Source organism: Stegodyphus dumicola, chromosome 3, assembly GCF_044657685.1.
Source record: "Stegodyphus dumicola isolate Sdum_Otavi_A_Nest chromosome 3, ASM4465768v1".
Taxonomy (NCBI): domain Eukaryota; kingdom Metazoa; phylum Arthropoda; class Arachnida; order Araneae; family Eresidae; genus Stegodyphus; species Stegodyphus dumicola.
Genome location: NC_140770.1, coordinates 36,524,068 through 36,550,578, shown reverse-complemented (window position 1 = coordinate 36,550,578; position 26,511 = coordinate 36,524,068). Strand labels below are relative to the sequence as shown.

The window sequence follows — 26,511 nt, the reverse complement described above, 5'->3', positions numbered from 1 at the left end:
TAGCAAATAATCTTAAACATCTAACCACTCTGACTATTGCAAAAGTCCTTCATCAAATTTACTTCGGCACATAGACGGACTTCTCAAAGATTAAACAGCTTTTTGGTAAATTGCTACGGCTTTCTTTCTAAATTAAAAATTCATTTGCTATCAAAACTCGACCTAATTTACATTCTAGCCATTTTTGGTGAAAGAAGTAGAAGAAACAGGAATAAATTTACATAAAATCTACATAACCAATGACATGATAACTAAAAGTAACCGTTGAAATCACAAATGGATTCATTAATCATTACTATTCGAAAAACTTTGAATATAATTAATTACCATTTAACGCCGTTGGTAATATATAAACTTTGATAATCTATGCTAAGAATAGGTTTTGCCATCACTACAAGTTTATCTGCTTCGATTGTGACATTATAAATCATATTTCATTAAAAAATGTTTGATATTACTCAGATTTTAAAACTTTTTAATGAATACTTGAAAACTATTCCTGAATTCTCGAATTTTACTCTGCATTATTATCATTTCCAAAGCTTCGAAAAGTCAAATAGCGCATGCAATTCAATCTTTGTTTACCAAATTGATCCCATGCTATTATCCTTACACGATAGCAGCAGTCCATTGAGAGCGTTTATTTGTTATCAGTCTCACCAGTAGTAATTCTAGGATCTACGGCAAGCGCTAATGATGTATAAATCTGGTGGTTACCAATTCCGCTTCTAATATCTTGCGGCGCAAGGTTTGTAGATAAAGGCCGAGAGATACTACAATCTCTTACTGCTAACGATCTAGCGTGGTGTTTCTAAATTGTGTGAATCACAATGGTCATGCACATATCAGAACAAAAGGTTTCATACGATCTATATGTTTCTCAAATATTAATAATGGCATTATATATGCAAAGAATCAACAAACCTTGGTTGATGATTATTACTTTGAAACATCCATGGGCGTGTAACAAATGAAATATTCATTATTTTCCAAAATGCTATTAGCAGTTCCAATATGCTTTTCTGTTGAGATTAGGAATTTGTGATTTTTTGTAACTTAATGGTATATCTGGAACTTAATTTTAATGACATTTTAGCATATGTAGATAGATAGTTTCCCCCTTATCACAATAAGAATTAATTACATTAATCCAAATAAGGAAATTAGGATATTTTTTCTGTAAGTGTTAAAATTGTAAGGAATTTTGTGATGATTTCTGTAGCATTCCTATTCCTAAACTGAAAGTAAAATCTCTTTTCCATTTATTTTGGTGGCGAAACAAAAACTGAAAATCAAAAACCTTCTAAACTCCGATAAAACTACTGATCTTAATAGCTAACTCTTCCACCTCGAATATTTAAAAATTTTACGCTTGATGGGACAGGGTTATTTTCATAATTATAGGTTTTATTTTCCTCGTTTACTTCTTCATTTTGAACGGACCATACGATTTCATCACGATGCCAAATTTGTAACCCAAAATCATTTACATCGACACTGAGCAGTTACTAATTTTATTTATTTTTTTTTTTTTCCTTAACAAAGGACAAAAGCAATCCTCACTCTTTTGGGAAGCAAGCACTAAGTCGAGATTCTGAAAGGAGCTAAGCTATTTATCGCTATGTCCAGTAAGAAATAGGAAACGTAAGAAGGGTGTAAAATATCATTTTATTGAGAACTAAAATAACTGAACAGAAAGCACTTCTTGTGTTTACAAAATCAGCCAGCATGTAGGGCGTAACCCAAAGGCAGAATTTCAAATTAAAACTAAGCTAAGTCATACGTTAGCTAAATGCAACGCAGAAATGATTACCGCCCAAGTTGCTCGGACTTACAGCGACCTGCCAAGCTCTATTGGCAAAAATAAAGCAAAGCCTAATTAAACAGAATGGTAACGTATAACTTCAACTAGTAGCGTGCGGCAGGCAGAACACGCTTTGACTAAGTAATCTAAAATCTCACTTTAAATACTATCTCTTTCTATCTCATTTGAATACGCGCGAACTAAACTGTATATTCTGGCAGGAGAACTTTGAAAGAGACAGTGTAGATTCTGAAGATAAAATAGCTACTCGTAGTTAGATAAAATAAATAAATACCCACCGACTACATCTACTTTTACTGAAGTATAGGATTATAAAAGTTTTAATGACTGATAAAAGATGATGATTATCAGAATCTTCGGAGAAATAAAGGCTTGGATTATTAGATAGATCGGTATTGAAATTTATTTTTTATTGCGACGGCTTGTTAGCATTTATTCCATATTGCGAGATAATAATGAAATTTTCCTTCTTCTACTACTTTCTAGTGATTACATTTTTATAAAAATTGGAGGTTATTAGCAGCATTATTAATGACTAAAATGGAATTCTGCTTATTTTGCCTTCTTAAAGAAGCTGTTTATTTATATACTGCAATAACGTAAATTTTTTTCAGGCACAGAATTTCAACTGGGTCAGATATTTTCTGCTATACAAATTACTCTATACTTGCTTTGGCACGTTTAAAACTTTTGTATTTGATGGGACAGGATTATTGTCATAATTATAGTTTTTATTTTCGTCGTTTTCTTCTCCACTTTGAACGGCCGACGATATGACTTTATCATTATGTAAAATTTGCAACCCATGATTATTTACATGGACACTCAGGCAGCTATTAACTTTATTTTCTTCGCACTTTAGATTTCTTACTATCTCCTTCAGATTACCAATGTTATATTCATGATTTACATAATCCCAGTGTTCAGGTTTCCATCATCAACATTTTTATTTGGTTACTTTATAAGGTTTTTTTTCCCCGCCTTCTTAGCGTGCCGTCGTGGTGTAAGGGTCTGCACGCTGGGCGCGTACTCCATAGGTCCGTGGTTCAATTCCCGGCGAAGGCGTTGCTCATTTTTCACTTCTTGTTTCAAAAATAACCTAATGTCTCTACACCTTAAAACTTGATTTTGGGGCTTGTTTACTAGCAGTTTCCAAGATTCGGCAGCATTGATGCAACGGTTTTTGAAATCAACTGTTTTGATATGCTATAAATTAGAACTCTTCCCTTTCTGTTGAATATTTTTTTTTAAATAACCTTATCGGTTGCCATATCGTAAAATGCAGATAGCGAGTTCTCAAACGAGTCGGATCCTTTTAAACCCTAAATATCGTCTTACATATGCAAGTTAACTCGATGAACAAAAAGTTCTTACTTTCAAACGAGCCCTATTATTGTTTACTAGCCTATCTAATATGCTGTATATTACGACATCTTATATGGTAATAATTCTGAAACTATTATTATAATCTAACTATAAAAGCTAAAATAATAAACTTAATTGCTTAATTAGAGTAACTACTTGTGCGGCCAGTCGCCTAAAATAGTTATTATTGAGAAAAAAAAAGAATATATAAACAATTTGTTTAAATATACTTTTCTTTAAATTTTTATATTTAATTTTTATTAATTTAGCGTAAATTACAAATTGCAATGTAATTAAGTACAAATTCTAGTTTTAGGTTTACTACTTTACATTTCCTAAGAGAAATTTAATTGTTATAAGAGATGCGAATGGAATTCTGTGCAATTGAAATGCCAAAAGTTATACTTCGTTATACTAGCTAGTTCTGTTACTGACTTCACAGCAGACGACTTTTCTTTTTAATTCTTGCATTTGAATTATGAAGAAAACAGGCTTTTCCTGTTGGAATTGGGCAAGAATGTCAAAAAATAACTATGAAATTTTCAAGAGCTCAGCACGATGTTCTCTATTTTTTAAAGATCTATTTATTTATTTATATGTAACGTCGAATTCCTTTAAACCATAGAATATGTTTGAAATATTTGCTGACAGCAGTGCAAATTTCTTTATTCTTCAAGCATTCCATAGACAACTCAGTTTCTATGCATAGGAAGATTTAAAGTTTTATCAATTTTAAGCACGAAAACACTGTAAATGGCTGAGGCCACAAAGCATTCTCAGCAAAAGATTCTATAGATATTTTTGACAACATTCATGATTAATCAAACCTTCATCCCGTCTCTCTTGACGTATTTCTTTGGCTTCCATTGTTTAATAATCACGCAATTTTAAAAATTAAAATTCGCAACTCTAGTTTCCCGAAAATTGCACTAATTTGAAAATTCCTTTGGGACACTAATTTATTCCTCGAAAATATGGTAATGTCAGGAAAACTGATGCTACTTCTTCTGATGCTACTAAACATTAAAACTGAAATTTTTACTGTACCAGACAATGAAGGCTTTTGCAGTTATTATCTCTCTTGAAAAACAGAATTTTTCTCCCTGATTTGCTGTTTAACCTAGAATATAGAGTATTCGGATAAATTCGGATAATCGTTAGGCTGCTATATACATAATAGAAAAGCGTTATGCGTTATGGAAACGATTAAGCAATTCATAACTCATCGAATAATTTCAGTAAACCTACTCATTTTTATTTTTAAATTTTAAATTTAATTTCAGGAGGAACATAATTGATGTAATTAGAAAACAAATTGTCACAATGTCACCATTTCAGCTATTACTCTCAGGAAAACAGCTTCGGAATTAGGTCTTAACGATCATGCTTCAGCCGTAATGACCTCATCGTGAGATAATGCTCATAATTATCTCAACGACCTCTTAAAGGAAGAAAATCAGAATGAAAATTACAGAGGGGGGATAAGAAACAAATGACAGAGGAAAATCACATCTTTTACATTAGTACTGACAAATCATAGGGTACATTTCCATATTTGCAATTTAAACAAGGCTATAAAACAGAATGCTTTATACCTTTCTGCCTTTCGGAGAGAAATAGTATCCATTTTTATATTTATTGATGTTTTATAAGCGTAGAAAATAAATTAAAATTCTAAAATTCATTGCAAATAAAGTATTTATAAATACACCAGGATTTAAATATAATACAACGTAATTTGTATGTGTTCTAAAAATTTATATTCTCCTTTTCTCTGTTTCCAAAAAACAAAATGCTTCACTTCATGAACTTACAGTTGGTTCATCGTTTTAGTTAATTTTAATAATAATTTAAATATTTTTTCATGATGGTAAATAATAATTATATATATTTGAACTACAATAGTCGTATAGCTGTTAAGAAATAGAAACAGACGAGTCCATGAAGATAACACAAATTGATTACTTCATCAAGAAGTCTAATATTAGCAGACTGTTGCTAAATTCTTTTGTATCTAACACGGATAAAATCATATTCATTTCGACCGTTGAAAACAATTAAAATAGGAAGAACACATATGTAACTGAGATACGACAAAAACATGAGATAATATAGTTCTTAAAAAATTTAGCTTGTATTTTATTTTTCACTTTGGAAAAATGACTAATACATTTATGCAGACAGCACTCGTTGTAACTTGAACCGACTTGTCAGTACTTAGCGATTTTATTTAACTGGTTTTAATGATCACGAGAATAAACAGATTTTGTAACCAATCCTTTAACATAAACTGTTGGACTAACTGTGACAAAAAAGCTGCCCTCTGATGAGTAGCCAGAGAAGTACTTCAGTAAAAGCCAAGCGTTCCATTTGATAGGTTGTATCAGACTCTTGCTCTGTAATTTTCTTAAAGTTAAATGTAATGTCCGTGTGTAACTTGAACCTGTTAATAAATACTTGTTACACTACACAGAACTCTTCTATGACCCTATCTAAAACGACCCCCACACAATTTTATAAAAACCAGTTTCTAGGATACTAATTCTTTAGAAACGAGAAAAGAGTTTTACTTATGTTACTATGAGAATTAGGCGCTGCATTCCATAATTACACAAGGGAAACATCTTCTCTATAATGAGCGGCGGCGATTCGCTTCAGACAGAGTAGAATATGATACTAGTATGTATGTTATGTATTACATTTTAAGCATCTAAAGTTAAAATTAAATTGGAATCAAAGCAAGGAAATTTCTCAACAATATTAATAATTGCAGCCGTGGATAAGGGGTTTAACTCTGTCTAAAAAAGAAAAAGGGAAAATTCTGGATGCATTCAAGATTTGAGTTTTCGGTTTTAAATGAATTTTAATATCTTAAATGAAAATTTAATTGAATATTTTTTCGGTTTTTGATCTCAAATGAACCAGAAGAACGAAACATGTTTTCGAAACATATTAATCGTCTTTTATGAAACTTTAATTCATTTTACCCTGAAGAGTTCTGAATTGGAGTTTGGAGATTTATTTTTTATTTTTATATTTTTGTATATTTTTTTCCTTTTTGCATTTTTATTTTTTGACTTTGTTCTACTGATGAATTCTTATTTTTATTTTGATATGGTTAGATACAGTGTTAAACCTCTTCTCCACAGTTGCAATTATTAACATTGTTAATATAATTAATTATTAATATTGCCTTGCTTTGATTCCAATTTAATTTTAAATTTAGATGCTTTTAAGTTTAATTTACTTCAATCCTGCAGCTATAGTGCAGGACTGGTTAATTTTTTTTTGTTTTTAATTTTTGGCCTATTACTATGTTTCTTATTACATATTAATATGTGAGATATATTTAAAAGTATGCGGTATTCAGTCCAATGAGTTTTGAAATGCATAATTTTCTTTTAAAAACTATATTAGCTCCTAAAAAATAATAGAATCCTATAAAAATAATATAATTATGTGTCAATAGTTAGTTGGTTTTAAGTGAAGTCATATTTACAGTCGACTCTCGTTATAAAGACCGCAGCGTTTGTTTCAGTACAACGGCTGCTACAAAATTTATCCACCTGATGAGGATATGTTGAAGTGATGAGGATATGTTGAATGACTTTATAACAGTCATTCGTTATAAAGTTCTTTTGAATCGGTATAATAAGCGTTATCTGTGTTACTAAACTCTTCCGTTTAAGATAATTTTAAAGTAATTTTAAAGGTAAAAGTTTTTAACTTGTTTGATTCCAGAATAACATGAAAACTGTAATAATAATACGCTAACAGAACTGAATTAGAAACAGGCATTTCAATAAAAATGTCTGCTTTTGTCTTTCATTTTATATGTGTTACAGTCCCTGTTTTAGTTTTAAGCTAATTGTTGCCCTGAAGAAAGGATTTATTGCAGAACTAAACAACATACATTTATGTTTCTAAAATTTTAAATATGAAAGTATTAGTTATTTTCTTTTACAATATTTAAACCATATTTGCTGAAAGGCATATTCTTCCCCGCAGCTCCTAGTGGAGCCCCGACAGATGTCCATGCTCATCCAATAGGGTCCAAGCAGATTGAAGTCACATGGAAAGTAAGTTACTTTTGCATCATGTATTGCTTTTTGGTATTTTATGACAGATCTGTCTTGTACTAAAAGGGCATAAGAACACATTGGACTGTTTTTAGCGAATCTAAAAGAATTGGTTATAAATCATATTCTTTAGAAAATTCACTTTTTTAGTAATTAGAATTTAATTTTTCATGTCTCTAATATAGCTAAAATATTAAGTTACTTAAAATTTGAGATAAACATTCTATTTGAATTACTTTTGTAAAGTGTTCACTAGCTAACTATATTTCGAACGTGCTAAATTACGCATAACTTTAATAAAAACTTAATTAAAAATTAAGTATAAATAAATAAAAATTGCATTGAAAATTGCCATTTTTAACTTTCTTTTTCTGAGTGCAAATGGAGAGATCTTATTTATGAATCTCGTATCCGTAATTTTAGGAGTTAGAAACAAATTCCTGTTAAAAGTTTTAAAACCTCTGTATTATATAAGTCTCTGCTTTGAAATATGTTACCAAATTGAACTTTACTGTTCCAAATGAGAAATGAGATGCGTTTAAGATTTATTTAATTGAATAGCAAGTTTCTGCTGTTAGACAAAATAATCAAACTGGGAATAAGATCTAGAATCAAAATAAAGTTTTAAGTATATAAAATATTTGTTGAAGCTTGACAAAAGAAAAAGGAAATAGTTGAAGAGAAGGTACTGCATTGCAATAGGATTTCAAGTATTCTGAGAAATGCATTGTATTGTTAAAATCGCTTAATCTAATTGCTTATTTTAGAAAGTATGCAGATGGACTTTCATTCCGAAATAACTAATGGGCCAAACTAAGTTTTGTTTGCTCCGAACACTCTCAATTAACTTTCATTTCAAACTCGAAATAAGCAAATTTCATCATCGCTTAGCGTTTGTCAGCTTCAACTGCCTAAGTTTTAAGATTAGTAGATATGTATTACATAATTTTAACAACAACCGCGAAATAATAACAGAAGAAGCAATTTTCGCATTTTTTAAATTATAAAACTCACTGTAAATAAAATATTTATAACTAAAAATAGGCTTTAAATAGGCCTTAACTTTAATTCAACATAATTTATCTGTGTTCTAAAACTCTGTTAGTTTCCTTCTTTGCTCTTTGTTGCTAAAAACTATTGTTGCAAATTTCGTACATAGATGGATAATTTTGATGAAATTATATGTGAAATTGTTGTATTTTTCTATATAATGTACTCGTAACATGAAAAGCTGATAGAAATGATGTTCTGCTGGAAAAATAGGAATACAGGTTGCAAGTCTATTTAACATTGAGTAAATGGCTATCTCATTAATTTGGCGACATATCGCCAAGTTGGAAATGGTTTTGGCGACTAATTTTTGACGCCGTTAATCGTCAAAATTTACAAGGGTTAGAGATCATTTGGCGACATTTGGGTCCGGTCTCTGTATCACCGTAATAGGTACTGCAACTGAAATAAATGTAATTGGTCGCTATGTTAGCTGTAATCGTATCCGGCCTTCATATGCCTTCCGGTAATTTCGAGAAGCAAAAAGTACTAGAAATATCTCGGCGCCCGGGTAAAAACTACATAAGAGAGCATCACTTGCTGATTTGTTGTTCCTGGTTGTTGTTAATAGTTCAAAGCGACTTCGGAGTTTGAAAGCTTCGCCTGTTAGATGCGCTTAATTTGCTTTGTATTAACAGTCTTAGCAGTTTGCAGTGCAACTACTGATTGTACTCTATGTTAGTGTGAACACCTGCACGAATATTTCTGTGGAAAGTTGCAGAGCTCTGATAAAATAAATTTTATCAACCTATCGTCCGACCTGTATGCATTCAATCTATTACGAACCCGTACTCGCGCAGCAACATGTCGCTTCATGAATTTATGGAGTGATTCATCATTTTAGCTAATCTTAATCATAATTTAAATATTTTTCAGAATGAGAAACATTAATTATGTATCTGAGCTATATGCAGGAATTGCAAAGCTGTTTAAAAATAGAGAAACGCCGTACAAAATGCTATTTTGTTGCTTAGAAAAGTTGGCCATTTTACATTCGTTTTCGTTAGCAAAAGTGACTGCGTGAAAAAGAAAGAAGTGTAAGCTCTTAGATGAGGCTGAATTATTTGTAAACATGTAGGGTCATTAGGATATTTTTTGGAGGCCGGAAAGATGAAAAATTAACAACGCCTTCGCCGGGAATCGAACCACGGACCTCTGGAATACCGGGCCAGTGTGCAGAACCACTACACCACGAAGGACGCTTGGAAAGCGGGAGAAATACCTCATATACTCCCCTTTTTTAAAGGGCGACTAGGGTTTTAGGGGACCTAGTCGCCAAATCCTGGGTGTGGAGAATCATCATCCACAACCCTTTTAGTTCGGGCGCCACTGTAGGGTCATTAGGATATTTTTTGGAGGCCGGAAAGATGAAAAATTAACAACGCCTTCGCCGGGAATCGAACCACGGACCTCTGGAATACCGGGCCAGTGTGCAGAACCACTACACCACGAAGGACGCTTGGAAAGCGGGAGAAATACCTTATAAACAAGCTAAAACATAAACTGAAATGAACGTTGCACTATGTGATCGCTTTTACTGCTTATATAATTAGTTCTTTACATCCTTCTTCTATTTCTGAGTTTAATCTTCTTCAAAAATAATCTTCAAAAATAATATGAAATAAATATCAATAGTACAATAAAGACTATTATGCAGTAAGTACGGAAACGATTTAATATCGCATAAAATTATACTCTGAAACTAACATAACAACAAAGTACCAAAAAAAATTAAACAACCCGTAAACAAATCTCATTTGGTATAAATTCCGTGTGTTGTCTGTAGATGGAGAAAATGAAAAGGGTGTTTAATTTAACAGCATTAGTTTAGATATCTGGTTATTTTTATTTAAGAATGGATATTTTCTTTTTTTATTTGCTTTACTTGGTAGTTACTCGACATTTTTAAATAATATCGTTGTTAACTTTAACGTATTTTTTCGAAGATGAAATCTTTGCAAAAACCATCTTTCTCCAGTTATCTATTTCTCTATTTCTGATTTACCCGGTGAACATTATTCCAATCCCCTTTCTCGAACTGTAAGAACGTTTATTTTCAAAGAAAGCCAAGATCAGGCGATCCTAAATTTGGAAAATAAAATAGCACTTGAATGGAACTGATTCTTTGGACTCCAAGACATTTCTTCCAACATCAATGCACTACGTTTCCTTGATGAGTTATACGAAACCCGACCCATCGCAGAAAAATTCATGGACATTTAGCCATACTTATGTGGGAAAACATTCAATAACTATAATTTCGAATAGGAAAGAAAACAATCGGAGATCTAAATTATTTAAATTTAGATTGTTTAAATAACAAATTATTTAAATTTTTAATTATAAACATTTTTGAGGAAAAAAGTACTTTGTTATTACTTTTTAATTTATTTTCTGCAAAATAAAACAGCATTCTGTATCTTTCCACATATACGCAAATTTAAGAATAAACTGCTTGCCAGCGAGTCATTAATATTACGAAAAAGACTCTAAGTGGTTTAGTATACAAATTTTGTTGCTTTAGTTATTTAAAAGAAGAAATAACCAGTGGAAAGAAGTATGTAAGACATCATCTTCAAATTTATTTACATCGCGTTATTTTAAATGAGTGAAACTCAAATTAAATTTTAAAAATATCTATTGAGAAAAAAATGTCATTAAAAGTATCGAATATTGCAACCGTATTTGATTAGTGAGCATAAACCGCGATCTGTTATGAAAGCAAGCATAAAGATTTTTTAAACTTTTCGACTTTCTGATTTAATGGAAAAGGAAAAAAGAAAACAACAGTTGTAAAACCCAATCTCTTTTGCGTGGTTAAAATTGAAAAAGAAAGTATATATATATAAAAGGCGCTTAATCAGGCAATTAAAGTATTAACTTTGGAGGGGGGGTATGTTCTTTCATCATTTGGTAAAGCGATGTTTTATGAATAGAAACTTCTATAATACTTTGAATTTTTATTTTTTAAAAAGATCTTATTTTGTAGATGGAAGATAAGCATGTGTCAGTCTGAACTTTAAAATTAATAACATTCAACATCGCAATTTAGGAAAGCTTTACACATTTTTATTGAATCTGAAACTATTTTTTATCCAGGAAGGAAAACGATCCTGTGAAATCAAAAGTTGGTGGATTTCTGATTATATAAAGAATGTTGTAACCAAAAATACTGAAAATGAATTGAAAAATAAAAATAAAATTAAGAAAATATAATAAAAAATTAAACGACAAAAACTGTCACCTTTTAACTGTCATTAAATTACTATACCTTAAAGAAAATGATCCACTTTCATATTCAATAGATATACTTAAATTTCCCATTAAAAGTAGTGTTAAAAGTTTAATTATAGTTTAAATATCACGCTGAATAACAATCAAAAACAAAGTCCAAAATTAAGAATCAGCTTAAGTTTTCAAAAAATTTTTGCAGTACTAGTTTCGATAGTTTTTGAACTACCTTCTTCAGCTGCTAAGTGCAATTGAACCAAATAAAGAGTCAAGAAAGATAAGATAAAGATAGCAATAAGATAGGAAAAGTTGGGCAGAAGTTAAGCTACCAGCGCCATCTATTGATGAAACAAGGAAAACTAAAACAAAATTTCTTTAAAGGCTGAAGATAAAGATGGATTGTAATCGGGGTCATTAACTAGAACAGAAATGTTTTTTTGGATGTGAAACGGTTCTAAAAAATCTAATTCACCAATGGGGGACGTTTTCTGAATAATTTTGGCTGCAGAAAAATTGAAAGTGTGATTTTCATTCCAACAATGCTGAGCAATAGCGGATCTCTGTATTTCCTTTTTCCTAACATATGCCTCATGTTCTTTAATATGAAATTTTAAGGCTAAAGAGCCTTAAAATTTCATATTACCATATTCATATTTTACCATTGTAAATTAATCGTACCTTATCTCTATCGTTATCTTATTTTTCTTCATCCTTTATTTGGTTCATTTGCATTCAGCAGCTGAAGAAGGTAGCTGAAAAACTATCGAAACTAGTACTGCAAATTTTTTTTTTTTTTTTAAATTTTTATTTAAGCTGATTCTTAATGTTGGACTTTGTTTTTGATAGTTTTAATTATACTCAAGTTTAACTATAAGACTCATGTATAAATGTCTTATTTATCTGAACTTACAACGTAATCTAAATTTATATTGACTTATGTTTTATACAGCTTTTATCCATTTCAGATTTTACAATATCCAGTTGACTATATCTAGTGTGGTACGATATCTAGTTGTTCAACTACCCATCCGGAAGTGGAAAACAATATTTTATAGTGTCTCGTTCTCTTTGGTAACATAAATTATGACACTCTATCTAAGATTTAAGCTACTACTTAAGTAGCTATGTCTATGAAAGCTATGTCTTAAGCTATGTCTTGGAAGCTACCACGTAGACTGTGAAGGGTGAAAAGGACCCTTTTATTTAACTCAGATAACATTTAACAGAAAACACGTCATGTGCTTACAGAACCAGCCATCATTTATCGTGGAAATCAAAAAGTAAGGAACTGAAACTAAAATTAACTTAATCGTAAGCTAAACGAAAAGACTATACACAGACAAAATACGCCCAAGTAGGCTCAAAAACCTAATGCCGATGTGGCAAACCTAATGATGAGAATAATGCAACGATGCAGATAAACTGCTGTCAAAAGAATCAAGTAGCAAACGTGGCCTTCAGCAGCTGGAACACGCTCTGATTTTACCATCTAAAACCTTCCTTTGAATGCTATCTCTTTCTGTGTCATTTGAATAAGCTCAAACTCGAAATAACTTTCTGGCAGAAAAAAGGAAAGCGAGAAAGACAGAAAAAAAGCTAATTAACATAACATAACTGGTTAATTAAACTAAATATATATTCTACAATCATAAAAATTAATTTAAGCATTAATTAATTAAGATCTTGAAAGCGAATCATTAATTGTAAATAAAAATGTTTTTCAAATATTGCACATTTATTGCAGTTGAAACGGTCATATTTATTTCAATGGCATTCACAACTTTTCTTTATCATGGAAAGCGAGCTTCACAATAATCACTTCATAACATAAAACTATCACTAAGTAGATTTTCTGCCTTAGGTGACGAACGCTAATGCAAATACGGATAAATTTATCGATAATTGCATTAGTATTACTTAAGGTAGGTTTGTCACCTAAGACAAATCTATTTAGTGCTAATTTTGTATTATAAAGCGATTGTTGTGAAGCTCACAAATTATTATGGCACTTATAGGTTGATGTAACAATTGCGATGCGAAACAACTATTTATCTATTTCGCGATAAACAAATTAATATCATTTGTATTTGGCCTCCAACAGCGATGCTGATGGATTAGAACTCTCGTTTCTAAGTAAATTTCTAAGCACACAAGCATATCATACGATAGTAGCACTTTCATTTACAGGGAAAGAGATTAATGCTATCAGATAATTGATTTCAGTTTGTTCCACAGCCTCCTCCATCCGAATCATGGCATGGTGTACTGAAAGGATACTATTTAGGGTACAAAGTCACCTCTTCCCCCTTGGCGTACGTGTACCACACGACAACGGATCCAACTGGACGTCGTTTTCGCATTAAAGGCCTCCAGAAATCAACATCCTACAGCATTGTGGTGAAAGCTTACAATGGAATAGGATCTGGCCCAGAGTCGCAACCTGTTGAAGTGAAGACGAGAGAAAGTGGTAAGCTTGATAACTTTCGAGCAATAAACAGAAATTGACTTTACAGCGACTTATTTAACAAAAACAATTCAAATGATAAAAATGTTCTATTTTGGTAATTTGCATCTTTCAGTCACATATGAAACTGATTTTACAAAGCTAACTGCATATATGGGTATTAATGTACATCTGGGCTGTAGAGACATTAGGTTTTATTGGAAGCCAGAGAGATGAAAAATTAGCAAACGCCTTCGCCGGGAATCGAACCACGGACCTCTGGAATACTGGCCCAGCGTGCTACCGTTACACCACGAAGAACGCTAGGGAAGTGGGAGAAATACCTTATATACTCCCCATTTTAAAGGGCGACTGGGGTTTTAGGGGACCTAGTCGCCAAATCCTGGGTGCGGAGAATCATCATCCACAACTCTTTTTAGTTTGGGCGCTACTTGTAGAGACATTAGGGTTTTTTTTTTTTTTTTTTTTTTTTGGAAGCAAGCGAAATGAAAAATTAGCAAACGCCTTCGCCGCCAGGAATCGAACCACGGACCTCTGGAATACCGGCCCAGCGTGCTACCGTTACACCACGAAGAACGCTAGGGAAGTGGGAGAAATACCTTATATACTCCCCATTTTAAAGGGCGATTGGGGTTTTAGGGGACCTAGTCGCCAAATCCTGGGTGCGGAGAATCATCATCCACAACTCTTTTTAGTTTGGGCGCTACTTGTAGAGACATTAGGTTTTTTTTTTTTTTTTTTTTTTTTTTTTGAAGCAAGCAAAATGAAAAATTAGCAAACGCCTTCGCCGCCAGGAATCGAACCACGGACCTCTGGAATACCGGCCCAGCGTGCTACCGTTACACCACGAAGAACGCTAGGGAAGTGGGAGAAATACCTTATATACTCCCCAATTTAAAGGGCGACTGGGGTTTTAGGGGACCTAGTCGCCAAATCCTGGGTGCGGAGAATCATCATCCACAACTCTTTTTAGTTTGGGCGCTACTTGTAGAGACATTAGGTTTTTTTTTTTTTTTTTTTTTTTTTTTTTTAAAGCAAGCGAAATGAAAAATTAGCAAACGCCTTCGCCAGGAATCGAACCACGGACCTCTGGAATACCGGCCCAGCGTGCTACCGTTACACCACGAAGAACGCTAGGGAAGTGGGAGAAATACCTTATAGTGTTAATATGTGCAGTTGTGCAAAATATGAGATTGAATCTGGTATAGAAATAAGTGTTGTTGCATCATTTAGAGTTAGTAATTAAAAGTACTAACTAATACAGAAAATGATAATTTTGCTTTCATAAACAGAAATCCCAACTTTATTTACATGATCTCTTTAATAAGTTTTCTTCACAGATTAACTATTGCTTTAACCTAGCACAGAAATTATCAAATACAGACTAATTACATATGGATAATGCTTTTAAATTAGATATTAAAAAGTTGATCAAATCTAGTATTGATCATTTCAGAGTGAAAGTGACGATATTTACGTATAATTAGGTGCATTTTGTAATTTTATATTACTTAGTTAGTGTGTAAGCTAATTAGAAATACAAATTTAAATATCCTTTAGGTTTCAATATTTTGCATTCAAAAATGTATAAACATTTTCATGATAATCATTAGGCACACAATATACTAAGCGTACTTCTCAAAAACTATAATAAAACTAACAACTCTGTATATTCTAAATGCACACTTATGTAGATGCCACTTGAATCACGTGGTAAACATTTCACATAACTGTTACTGAAAACTTCATAATAATGACATCAGATTAGATTCATTCATGACGATAACTGTCATTAGCAAGCTAAGTAATTAATAAGATATTATCAATCAGTTTCCTGAGTGGTAATTGATATCAACAATTTTCATATAAACCGAGCATTAGTGATTTAATTAGTTTGGATACTCTTCGAGACATGCAGATAATATTTCAACTTCATTAAAAACATGAGTCTCGTGCAAGCGCTAAGAAAGCTGCTGCAGCTACATTTATCAACGCACATTTATTATCAACATATTTTAAAAAGACGTATGTGTTTTATCCTTTAAGAGACAAGACAAATTCAGAGTAACCTTACGATTAAAAAATTTAGTAAGATTTACAGTTAAGTTGTAAGGATCGTAAGTTTTACTAACGTTTATTTTATTTTAAATCTTTACTATCACTTCTTATTTTCTACTTCCGGCCAGAATTATAAGCGTTAACGTTTTTATGCAAAGTTTGTCTGGCGAACGCCAAGTATTTAAGTTGTGGCTTTTTGCCAAGCGAGAGAGAGGAAGCAGTGAGTCGAAGCAGGCCGCTTACCTTAGAAGTTTTACGCAGTTGCTGGTTGCCTTCCAGGCCAGAGGTTTTAATCCTCTTGATAAATTTTAAACGTATTGTAGTGTTCACAGTTCTCTGTACTACATACGGCTTCCTGTTAATATAAGGCCAATCTTCCACGTTTATTATTTTAAAGTTAAATTAGAGTTTAGTTCTATTTTTTATATTTTTACGTTAGACTCCAAGTAGCGGGTCTGTGTATTCCGAAGTACGGAAGTTATTGTAAATAGAGAAAAATAAAGGGTTTTGTATACCCTTCTTGTGTATCCTGTCTACTTCCCACAGTTTTGAACATAGCTTTAGTAAGCTCTCTGTTCCGAGTCAGGTCCTTGCATGTTCCCGAAGAAGGTAAGACGGAACATTGAACCTGATAAAGTTGTAATTGCCACTTTTTGATAGATGTTTCACTGAGACATTTATTAATAAAAATTTCCTTACTTTCATCAACTAGTTTCTTGCCAGCATTTTCTTTTAATAATTTCTCTTTCCACTTAAGCCTTTTCCGTATTTTTTCTGAATTTTTCTCTGAGACTACATTGACAGTAGATTCCGCATTTTATAACCGTAACTCTCCATCATTTCGCTTATCACCTGCCCTATTACTGTCTCAATCTCACGGATATTTAGATAGTAGCATGTTAAATTTCTACTTCTTTCTACGTTTCTTGGAATTTGTTTTAGCAAGTTTTCTTTGACTTTCCTTTCCTTTAATTGCATTTTATTCTTTTTTATTTTTTATTCTGTACATTGCTCCCTTTTTCTGCCTTCTTTTTCTTTTATTTGGTTCTAATTTTGAATTTCTTTTTTCTCGAGATGTTAGTACAGAAGCAATGGCCTCTTTTTATACTTTCTTGAAGAAATATTTTTCTTTAGTTTTAGCTAGAAAGAGGATCTTTAAAATGGACCGCCTATTTCAGACTTTTTGTAGTCATTCTGAAGGATTGTTCGTCTTATTACCACAATTTACACCCAGATTTCTTTTTTTTTTCTATTTACAAGAAAATTATACTTTCATTAGATGTTTGCATCTAAACTCTCCGTTCCCGAATTAACTGTGGTTAGCGAAATTTTAGCGTATCAGAATTCATCTAACTTACGTTTTTTATTAAATACAATCCTTTTTGTTGTTTGTCAATAATAATGGGTTTAAAAAGAAAGCATTCGACTTTTCATTATCTGTATATTTGCGCAAAAATTTTCAGATCCATTTCATTCCATTTCAGGTCTATTTGATTCTCAGCCAGCTGATTTTTTTTTATCTGACGGCTAAACACTTGCTGGTTTCTTACTTTCTCATCAACAAAAACATTGCTAAAAGCTTAGCTAAGCAGACAGCCTCTATTGCATCCCCAACTAAAGTTAAAAGCAACATACATACAGCCAAATCTTACACAGGAACCGAACCCATATTTCCGGTTTTAGCTAATCATTTAGCATTCACTATTCGTCATACCATTCCACAATAGCTAACTACAAAACATAAAACGGTAGAAGTAACAGCCTATATAAAGTCTACCTAAATCATAAAAGCTCCCGTGTTTACGATGGTGTTTTAAAAGTTACACCCGGGAACTTTTATTAATTTTTTGCTAAATTACTGATAAATTTATGATGTTTTACTTGATCTTGAACTAATAACCCCATCAGACGTGAAGAGAATTATCACTAGATTTGAAGTAACCACTATCAGTTACTATCAGATGTCAGCTATCGTGTTATTGCTAGATTTGAAGTCATGAAAAGGTTTTAGTAACCTTTTTTGTTAAACAGAAATTTGATTATACATTCACTTTCTTGTGCTAACAATATCAACCACAACTCACGGTTTAGTTTAGTTTAGTTTAGTGAAAAAAAACTCAGTTGAAATACTAGTGAACTCCCATACATTAAGGTTAGAAAATGGAAAAGAGAATTTACAGTAAAGGCTGAAATTACAAATAAATTATTAATTTAAATAACAATCTTACGAGGTAGAACTGCTATACTAGAAAACCCCTCTCAATATTATCGCGATTAATGTTACCATCCAGACACTGTTATCGAACTACGGAATACCTGCCCGTTTTTATGCGAAAACATAGAAAATACTTCGCTTACTTTGATCAATAATGCGGTTAATAATTTAATAATATTGTAGAATGAACTTTTCAAGCGGAAATAAATTCTTCAAATAAGTTCAAAATAAATTTTTAAAATTTTCAAGTGATTGAAAAATGTCGTCAAGTAAGGGCTTAAGTCACCAACACTACTTGGTTCTTATTTTAATCAACCATATAAAATTAGGCAATAAAGCATTTTGTTTCATTTGGCGCAGATTTTGAATAACTCTGATTTGAGAGTGGTCATGTAATAAAATTTTGAAGAACATATTTAAAAAATGTTGTCCGAATAAACAATTAAAACACAACTTCAAATCTTCAGAGCAACCACTTTTTTTTTATTTTCAATAATAACCATGGGACGCAAAAATATTTTATATACCGCTTTGCGACTACGTATATAGTCTTATAGAGCATGCTAGTGCGAATCGCAGCACAAATACAAAAATTTTAAACACAACCACCTGCACTTTGTTAAGAGTGCATTAAATATTAACAAGAGATCAAATACAACTCAAATTAATATATATAACACAAATACAAATATCATAATACAAATGAGCATACACTGTACTTAATGACATTTGTTATGTATAAGACAATATTAAAGGAGAAATGTGTTATTTCAAGCGGATAAATTAACTGGATTGGTCGTTTACATCGCCCCTTGTCAGTTCGAAGAACATAGGAATGTACGTGTCCGTCACAACCAGTAAAAATCTCTTCGACAATACAAAGTGGCCAGAGAAATTTCGATTTAGCTGCCCCTGCAAACAAACCTACATCTCCCCTTTTAAGATCCATTCCTGGTGATGGATTTCAATTGCATCAAATAATTATCTTTCCATTTCATCCATAGTTGATTTAAAAGTTTAGTCTGATAAACGTAATTTTCGACGACTGAAAGTCTCCTTTGTAAAACGGTTGACAGCCGAAAAGAACATAAGAATGAAATTATTGAACTCCCCATAAATACTCATGTAAGAAACACCCTCCGAGTATTAAGATCAGGTGTATAGCATCAATGAAATAATTTCCAGAAAGAGTAGAAATAGTTCATAAACGAACGTTTGAACCACTAAGACGTTTTTAGTTAAAATGCAATGAAAGTAAATATTTATATTTCTATTAAATTTGTGAAATTCTTTTCCTAAGTAGAGGGATTATTTTTTCACATCGTTTAATTTTCGTAGACAACGAACGTTAAACCGACGCCTACTGTACATTAATGTCTAGTAAGCGTTTGAAACGTTTTGCTATGATTGCAGAAAAGGGTGATTAAGATACATATTCATTTGAATGTAGCAAGCTGTAATTGAAAAATATTGTTATAGCAAATTTACATGGATGACCTTATACACTTTTCCGCTTTTATTAACCTGAATTTTATTTTAAATTTGTTATTTCGAAATACTACGAGAATTAAGCGTTAAATAGAACTGAGCTATCTTTATACTTAATCACATGCATAAAATATATGTAACACGTTTAGTTGGATACTAACTTAAGATATGTCTAACAAACCCTTTAATCATTCTCAAAATGAATTTCTTATCTGTGCATAGCAAAATTTTTTGCGATATGAATGTGTAACTCCTACTTCTTTAACCAGGCGCAGAATGGTACCGAATGTCAATATTCGTAGACATTCCACCACACTACATTTCCATTCGGAAGGTTATTATGTCTTCCAATGCATTTCTGAAAAGGGGATTTCCATCCAAAATAGGGAGATTCGAATGTCCTTAAGCGTATCTGAGTATGGACAATCGATGCAAAATGAATGATATACTGAAACTGTAACCTAATGCAAGCCGCATTATGTGAAATAAAGAAATCAGGAAAGCTATCCCTTACATAGAGGCTTTATTTATAAATGGCATAAAAAAAGCGAAATTGGATGATTAGTTTTCAGGGTCTTTGGGGATTATATGTAAGATATCTAAAAATGCTAGAGCAGTGGTTCTCAACCTATTTTGCCCCATGCAATCATTTCACCATTTTTAGAGGACCGTTCCCCTTCCTTTAGGAGACTCAAAAATTACATGTACACATTTATTTTGAATTCGATTATTTTTAAACATGTTTTATAAGTATAGAAACAAAGTATAGAAAATGTTGATAAATACCAGAATTTGAATAAAACAATTTTTTATATATTCATAAACTAAAACTAAATATTTAACAGCTAAACGAAAGACTGATCGCATTATCATCCCTGAAACTATGAATTTTACTCCTATGAATTTACTATGAATTAACTATGAATTTAGAACCCTTATGTTACAGGAAGCAATCAAATACTGCGATTAAAATATTACTACAAATAGAAATGAAAATTGGCCAGTACACTCTTAATAAAAAGGAAATAAATTCTGATGTAACCGGAATAAATTATTATATATATCTAATTCTTATTTCTATTTCTTTCTCATATTTAAGTAACATTTATTTAACTTGTTAATTGCTTCTCTGGCAAGCTTTTGTTATTTTAATTGGATAATTAGTTTAATTATGTCTACACGATGATTCTAAAATACCTGACAAATATGTAAAATTACCGTAAAAAACCGAAATTTGAAGATATTGTAATGGAATGTGATTGCGGAAATGACACGTGTAGGTATTAGCAAGTAACAATAGATAAGTGAGAAAAACCAAATCAAAAGACACAAACACTTTAATGATTTATATTTTTATAATAGATGCTAGAAAATTCGATCTCTAAGATTCACATGGATTGAACATCGATTGGTATGCATAAGCAAAGTTATCTGGCATTTTCACGCACATTTCTAGCAGTAACTGATAGTTTTGCCGCGATGTCTTCAACTGTCTCAACGGGATTGCACTTATTATTCTACCAGAAGAAGAAATCTATGCATATTAAATTTGGTGATCATGGTGACCAAGCAACATATCCTGTCCCTCCGATACAGTAGGGTCTGTCCAGGCAATTCTGACATTACTGCTGAAATGAACCAACATCTCATGACGCTGGAATCACATTCATGTGCGAACAGCTAGAGAAGCATTGAGAAAAAGTTCCTACAAGATATCCAGAAATATTTCGCATGTGCAATTTCTCAAGCAACTAAATGTACGCCCTACTAAGTAGTTGTATACTATGGCAGCCCAAATAATAAGAGACCCACTTGAAACATATTTCTGATTTAATAATTTCTTTGTAGCCATGTGAATTACCGTGGGCAGAAAGGTGAGAATTTTTGGGTATTAAATATACTTGAATGAGCAAATGTGATTGTTTTCAATGTTTATAATCTCTGTAAATAATATTTGTGCATTTCTTTCCCATTTAAAGCCGTACAAATGGTTAATTCGCTCACACTTAACGTAAGTCCAATACCTTTCGTGCTTGTACCAAGATTATCCTCCATATATATATTTCACAGCTTGTTCTATTGCGAAATTTCTCCGATATACTTTCGTGCTCACATCACGCCCGCAAGTAAGAAACGATTCACTCTCTCACAGTCTCCTGGTTAATAAGCTCGAAAGTTGGCAATTCGACAACTGTTTACTCGGGAGTCATTCTCTATATATCCTACGAGCAATAATCTGTTATCGTCCTCCTTTCAGTATATAAAATGCATGGCAGTAAGCTTAATATTTACGTAGCAAAATATTCTACTCGAACTCCACACGGTGAATGACAATTTATACCAACGGTTCGCTTTCATATACTGATTTCCGACAGAGCTGTCTACCATTTCAACGAGTCGTTTCCGAATATACATTCTGTTTTAAAACTTCGGTTCCATCTAAACTGCTTACTATATGATCATAAATGCTGTTCTGGAATCTTACAAAATGTTGCTAAATTGGTGAGGGCTAGCTAAATATCATCAACGTCGACAAGGTCCATCAGTATAGTTTTCGCTTATATCTCGACTTTTATCTGAACTACATGCTTTTGTTAATACTTTTTATGAGAAATTTTATGGAATAAACTTATTGCAGGTGCAGAAGATTCTGATAAAAGGGAGGGGGAGGAAATACTAAACTTTTATGTGATTACCGTCCATTAAAATTATTAGGTGTTAAAATACTCGTTATGCCTTAATTGCTACCCTAATTGGCATGATGTTTAGAAGTTCCGCTTGCCATATCATTGGATGGGAGAAATGATAGTTGCTTATTATTATTTCTGATTTTTGTATCATGAAGGCACTTGAGATATCTTTCGGTTGAAAGTTACATCAAAAAGCTGATGACAGGTGAACGCTGGAAGTTGGGAAAATGCCTAAATGCCTAACTAATAAAGTGTCTAAAACCGTGGCCAACGGTCCCTTCACACTGGCCATGAATAATGTATGAATTTGATATGGATTATGTTCAGATCAGAAGGATTAACAAGATTAATAATAAGCTGCAATTAGTTTTAAAAAATTCAAAATGCCGTAATAATTATAGTTATGTAGACGGGCTTAACAAACATTTACAAGGTGCTAAAAGATTCCCCGTCTTCTACAAATGGACAGGAACAGTAATTTCATTTGGATTTACTGTAATTCTTTAATAAGTACTGAGTTATTTACGCTTAAAACGATAATAAAATCTAATATCACTGTCTTTTGCAGACCCACCTTATCCTCCGAGTTTTGTCATCACCGATGTGACATCCTCCAGTGCTTTGGTCCAAATGAAATCAGAAGACATGTCTCCAGTCTTGCGTAAGTGTATTATTATTATTATTGCATTCTTGCTGCTTCTCTTCCATCTACCAAACATTTACCCTCTATTCACTGAATGAACTGCGGCTTATATTTATTCAAGTGGAAAATATTATTCTCCGAAAGAGAAGCTGTAAATTCGTTTTGAATACTAAAAGCATGTGATTGACGGATCACTTGCAAGGCTTTAGCTCACAAAGAGCTCTTTTAGAATTCAAATGTTATTTAAAATATTTTATTTGCTTTCGTATTCTGCCTCTCATAACTGTCTGTTCAAAGTAATCTTCAATTCTATTAAAAGGAGAAAGGGAAAAGGCAGGATTTCGCAAATATATCGAGCAGTATAAAATTCGAAGACATTGTTGACTTTTTCTAACTGAAATATATATGTATATAAACAGAATCGCCTAAATAAATATGAATGGAAAAAGGAAGATAAATTTTATCAAACCATTCTTTAAAAGCAAAGATTTTATCAATATAAAATAATGATATTGGTGAAAATTCAGCGCAGCTCTTCTAGTCCGATTTATTACGTTATTATACTGTGTTTTATTCAAAGCGTGTGTCTGTCTAATGTAAAGAACACTCAGATCATAAATTCACTCGATGATTTTTTTAAATATTGAATGTGATATTTAAACATGCTAAAACGTTTTATTTAATTCACATATTTCTTAAGATTCAAGCATAATATGGACTTCTGTGTAATATTATATATATTTTAGCTACTTAATTAATTTCATCGTATTGTACTTAATTAATTTCATCGTATATGATGCTTCTGATAAAAAGAAAATTAAGTGATATAAAATCCACTGAATTCGGTGTTTGTAGAAGTATTAAAATAATAATAAACTTATGAATATGAACTTGAATTGTTCTCCTCTTTCGAATTTTGAAAACTATTTTCTAACTGTTGAAAAAGTTATTGGAATTTAAATTACGCAAAAATGAAATAAATTCCCTTTATTCTGGACTTAATGCTAATTAATTATGGCTATCTAAGCCAAAATTAAAGTTATAAACGCATTATAGATGCATTTTTATATAACGTAACCACCAATAAAATTAGTTGTAAAACTGATGTCGTATATAATTTGGGAAAGTATAAAATGGTTATAAGCTTTCAGTGGTTGTTAAGTTTCAGGTTCAGTGGTTTCAGTGCTTCAGTGGAAGACTTCTTACCTTTTTAATGATATGGTTTTTAAGAAAACGTGAAAGGGGTTCCTAAACCTGTGGAATCGTCTATATAGCTATATTTCTTACAATGATTTCAATTAAAATGAGTGTTTCCAATCTTTTACACACCAATTAAAATCGAAATCCATAGGCCTGGCCACTTTCTCGATATGTTATGAGTATTCCGAATGTTAGCTTTCAGATTATGGTTCTAATTCCAAATTATGATCACCAAGAAGCATTGGCGAGGCCATACAAGAGTGACGACATCTATGCAGGACGATATGCGGTATTAATTGCAACCCGCCATAGAAAGGTGACTTCTAGAAATATTTTTAGACCTTTGCTACTGTGTTTGGAACAAAACTTCATTTAAAAAACTTATATAGAGACCTATCAGAGCATTCCCTTTACGCCTGAGGATCAGAGACATATGTCCACCTCAACTGGTTGCAGAAGACAGCTCACCGTGTGCAGAATTAAGCACATCATTCTTAGGTAAGCTGTATTGGAACTCTTCCCTCTCCAATGATAAACTGAGATTCTCTACAAAGAGTGATTTTTGACGAAACTTCTGTTGGTGAGTGCACATGAGCCACTATGGTCCTTTCAACAAAAAGGAAAATAAACCATTTGGTATAAGGGGAATCTTTGTGGGGAGAGACATGAGGAAGGCCGCCGCATACTGCTAAATGCTTTCGCTGCGGGAACTGTGGTCGCCCATCGCAGGTTATCAATAAGGTTCCTGCACATTATGTCACGCTTCTCCGAAGAGCTGTTGATGATAACTTTATTTTAATTCTTTTATAATAACATCAGACTGCACAAAGCTCACCTGCTTGAGGACTCTTTAGAGGAAGAGATTATTTGCCGTATAGTGTGACGAGCGAATTCTCAGGATTTATATTTCACATAGCATGTTTGATGTGCTCTTAGAACACACCAGCGTCGTCTCAGGACATTCTAGGCGTTATTGAGCTTGAGGAAAGGAATTTGTAGCTACAACATTTGGTCAAAAACCTCATTTACATTTCTAGAGTCCTTTATGAAGCATGTAAAGTTGTATGGGTTAACCATATTTCTTTTTAGACGAACCATTCAAGAAATGTGAAATAGCATGTTTGAGCTGTTTTTTTTTATTTCATTTGCACCGTAAAATATCCATAACTTATTACGTGTTCCTCTTTCATTTGATATCTATAGTTTCTTTGCCAGTTCTCCATCTCAACGAAAAAATAAAAAAGGAAAAATTAAAAATAATCATGATTTTTCGCACATGTTATGTGTAAATACGAGCTGATCCTTTTAAAAAGATATTTATGGATTGTGAAACTGCGATACCTTTCAGCAACTATTAAGCAGAGGTCTTCAAACTTTTTTTCACGGAAATCTAGGGTTCCTTGTTGGAGTTCCCCAAATCAAAATCAAAATTCGGTAGAATTTTCACTACACATGGATAAAGAACTAAACTTCTAATATAATTAAATAAACATTAAGAATAAAGTATTAAACAAATAACATTTTTGTTACAGATAATTTCAATATTATTAATTAGATGTGTTTCATAATTAAAATCATAAAGAAGTTACAGGATGTGTGACGACTCTTAAGAGTTTCTTAGACCTCTCGAATCCTTCCTATAAGAATAATTATTAGAAAAAAAGGCACAAACTTCTACTTAATTTCCCATTTTTAATTAAAGCAAAAATATAAGGTCTGCGTTTAATGACTAACAAATTTATGAATACAGTTTTTAAAAATATACCTACATTTATTTAAAAGATGTAAACGAAATTTAGTTTAAGAAATACACAATTAAACTCTAAAATCTCGATGCTAGTCTTCATAATATAATTTAACAAACATATCTGATTAATAATTTTAATTATTTTACATTTCTTAGAATTCTTAGAATTATTTTAAATTTCTCCTTCTTTTCTTCTTTCTTCTTATTCTACATTTTCTTTCTTGGGCTTTAGTGGAGTGCTTTCTGAGAACAACTGGCTCTTATTCATGTTACTCACGAAAAATCAACCATGCAGTCAGCCCTTTGGTTTAGGTTCGAGCCCAAAGTGGGTTAAAATACTAGTATTCAGCTATTCGAAACCACTCGATCACTGGGACAAGCCAGTAACCATTCGATCACTGGAAGGGGTCCAGAAAATTAGAATGGGTTACTTCAAGCCACCATGTAGTGATACTT

General features: G+C 32.2%; 1 protein-coding gene across 1 annotated transcript in view; it reads left to right on the top strand.

The window, feature by feature from the left end:
* Positions 1-26,511, top strand: part of LOC118192736 (cell adhesion molecule Dscam1-like) — a 329,595-nt gene that overhangs the window by 283,883 nt on the left and 19,201 nt on the right. The window contains exons 9-11 of the mRNA XM_085812762.1: positions 7,199-7,269; positions 13,786-14,017; positions 23,034-23,126. Of these exons, the coding sequence (XP_085668888.1) occupies positions 7,199-7,269; positions 13,786-14,017; positions 23,034-23,126 (396 nt within the window). The remainder of the gene's footprint in view (positions 1-7,198; positions 7,270-13,785; positions 14,018-23,033; positions 23,127-26,511) is intronic.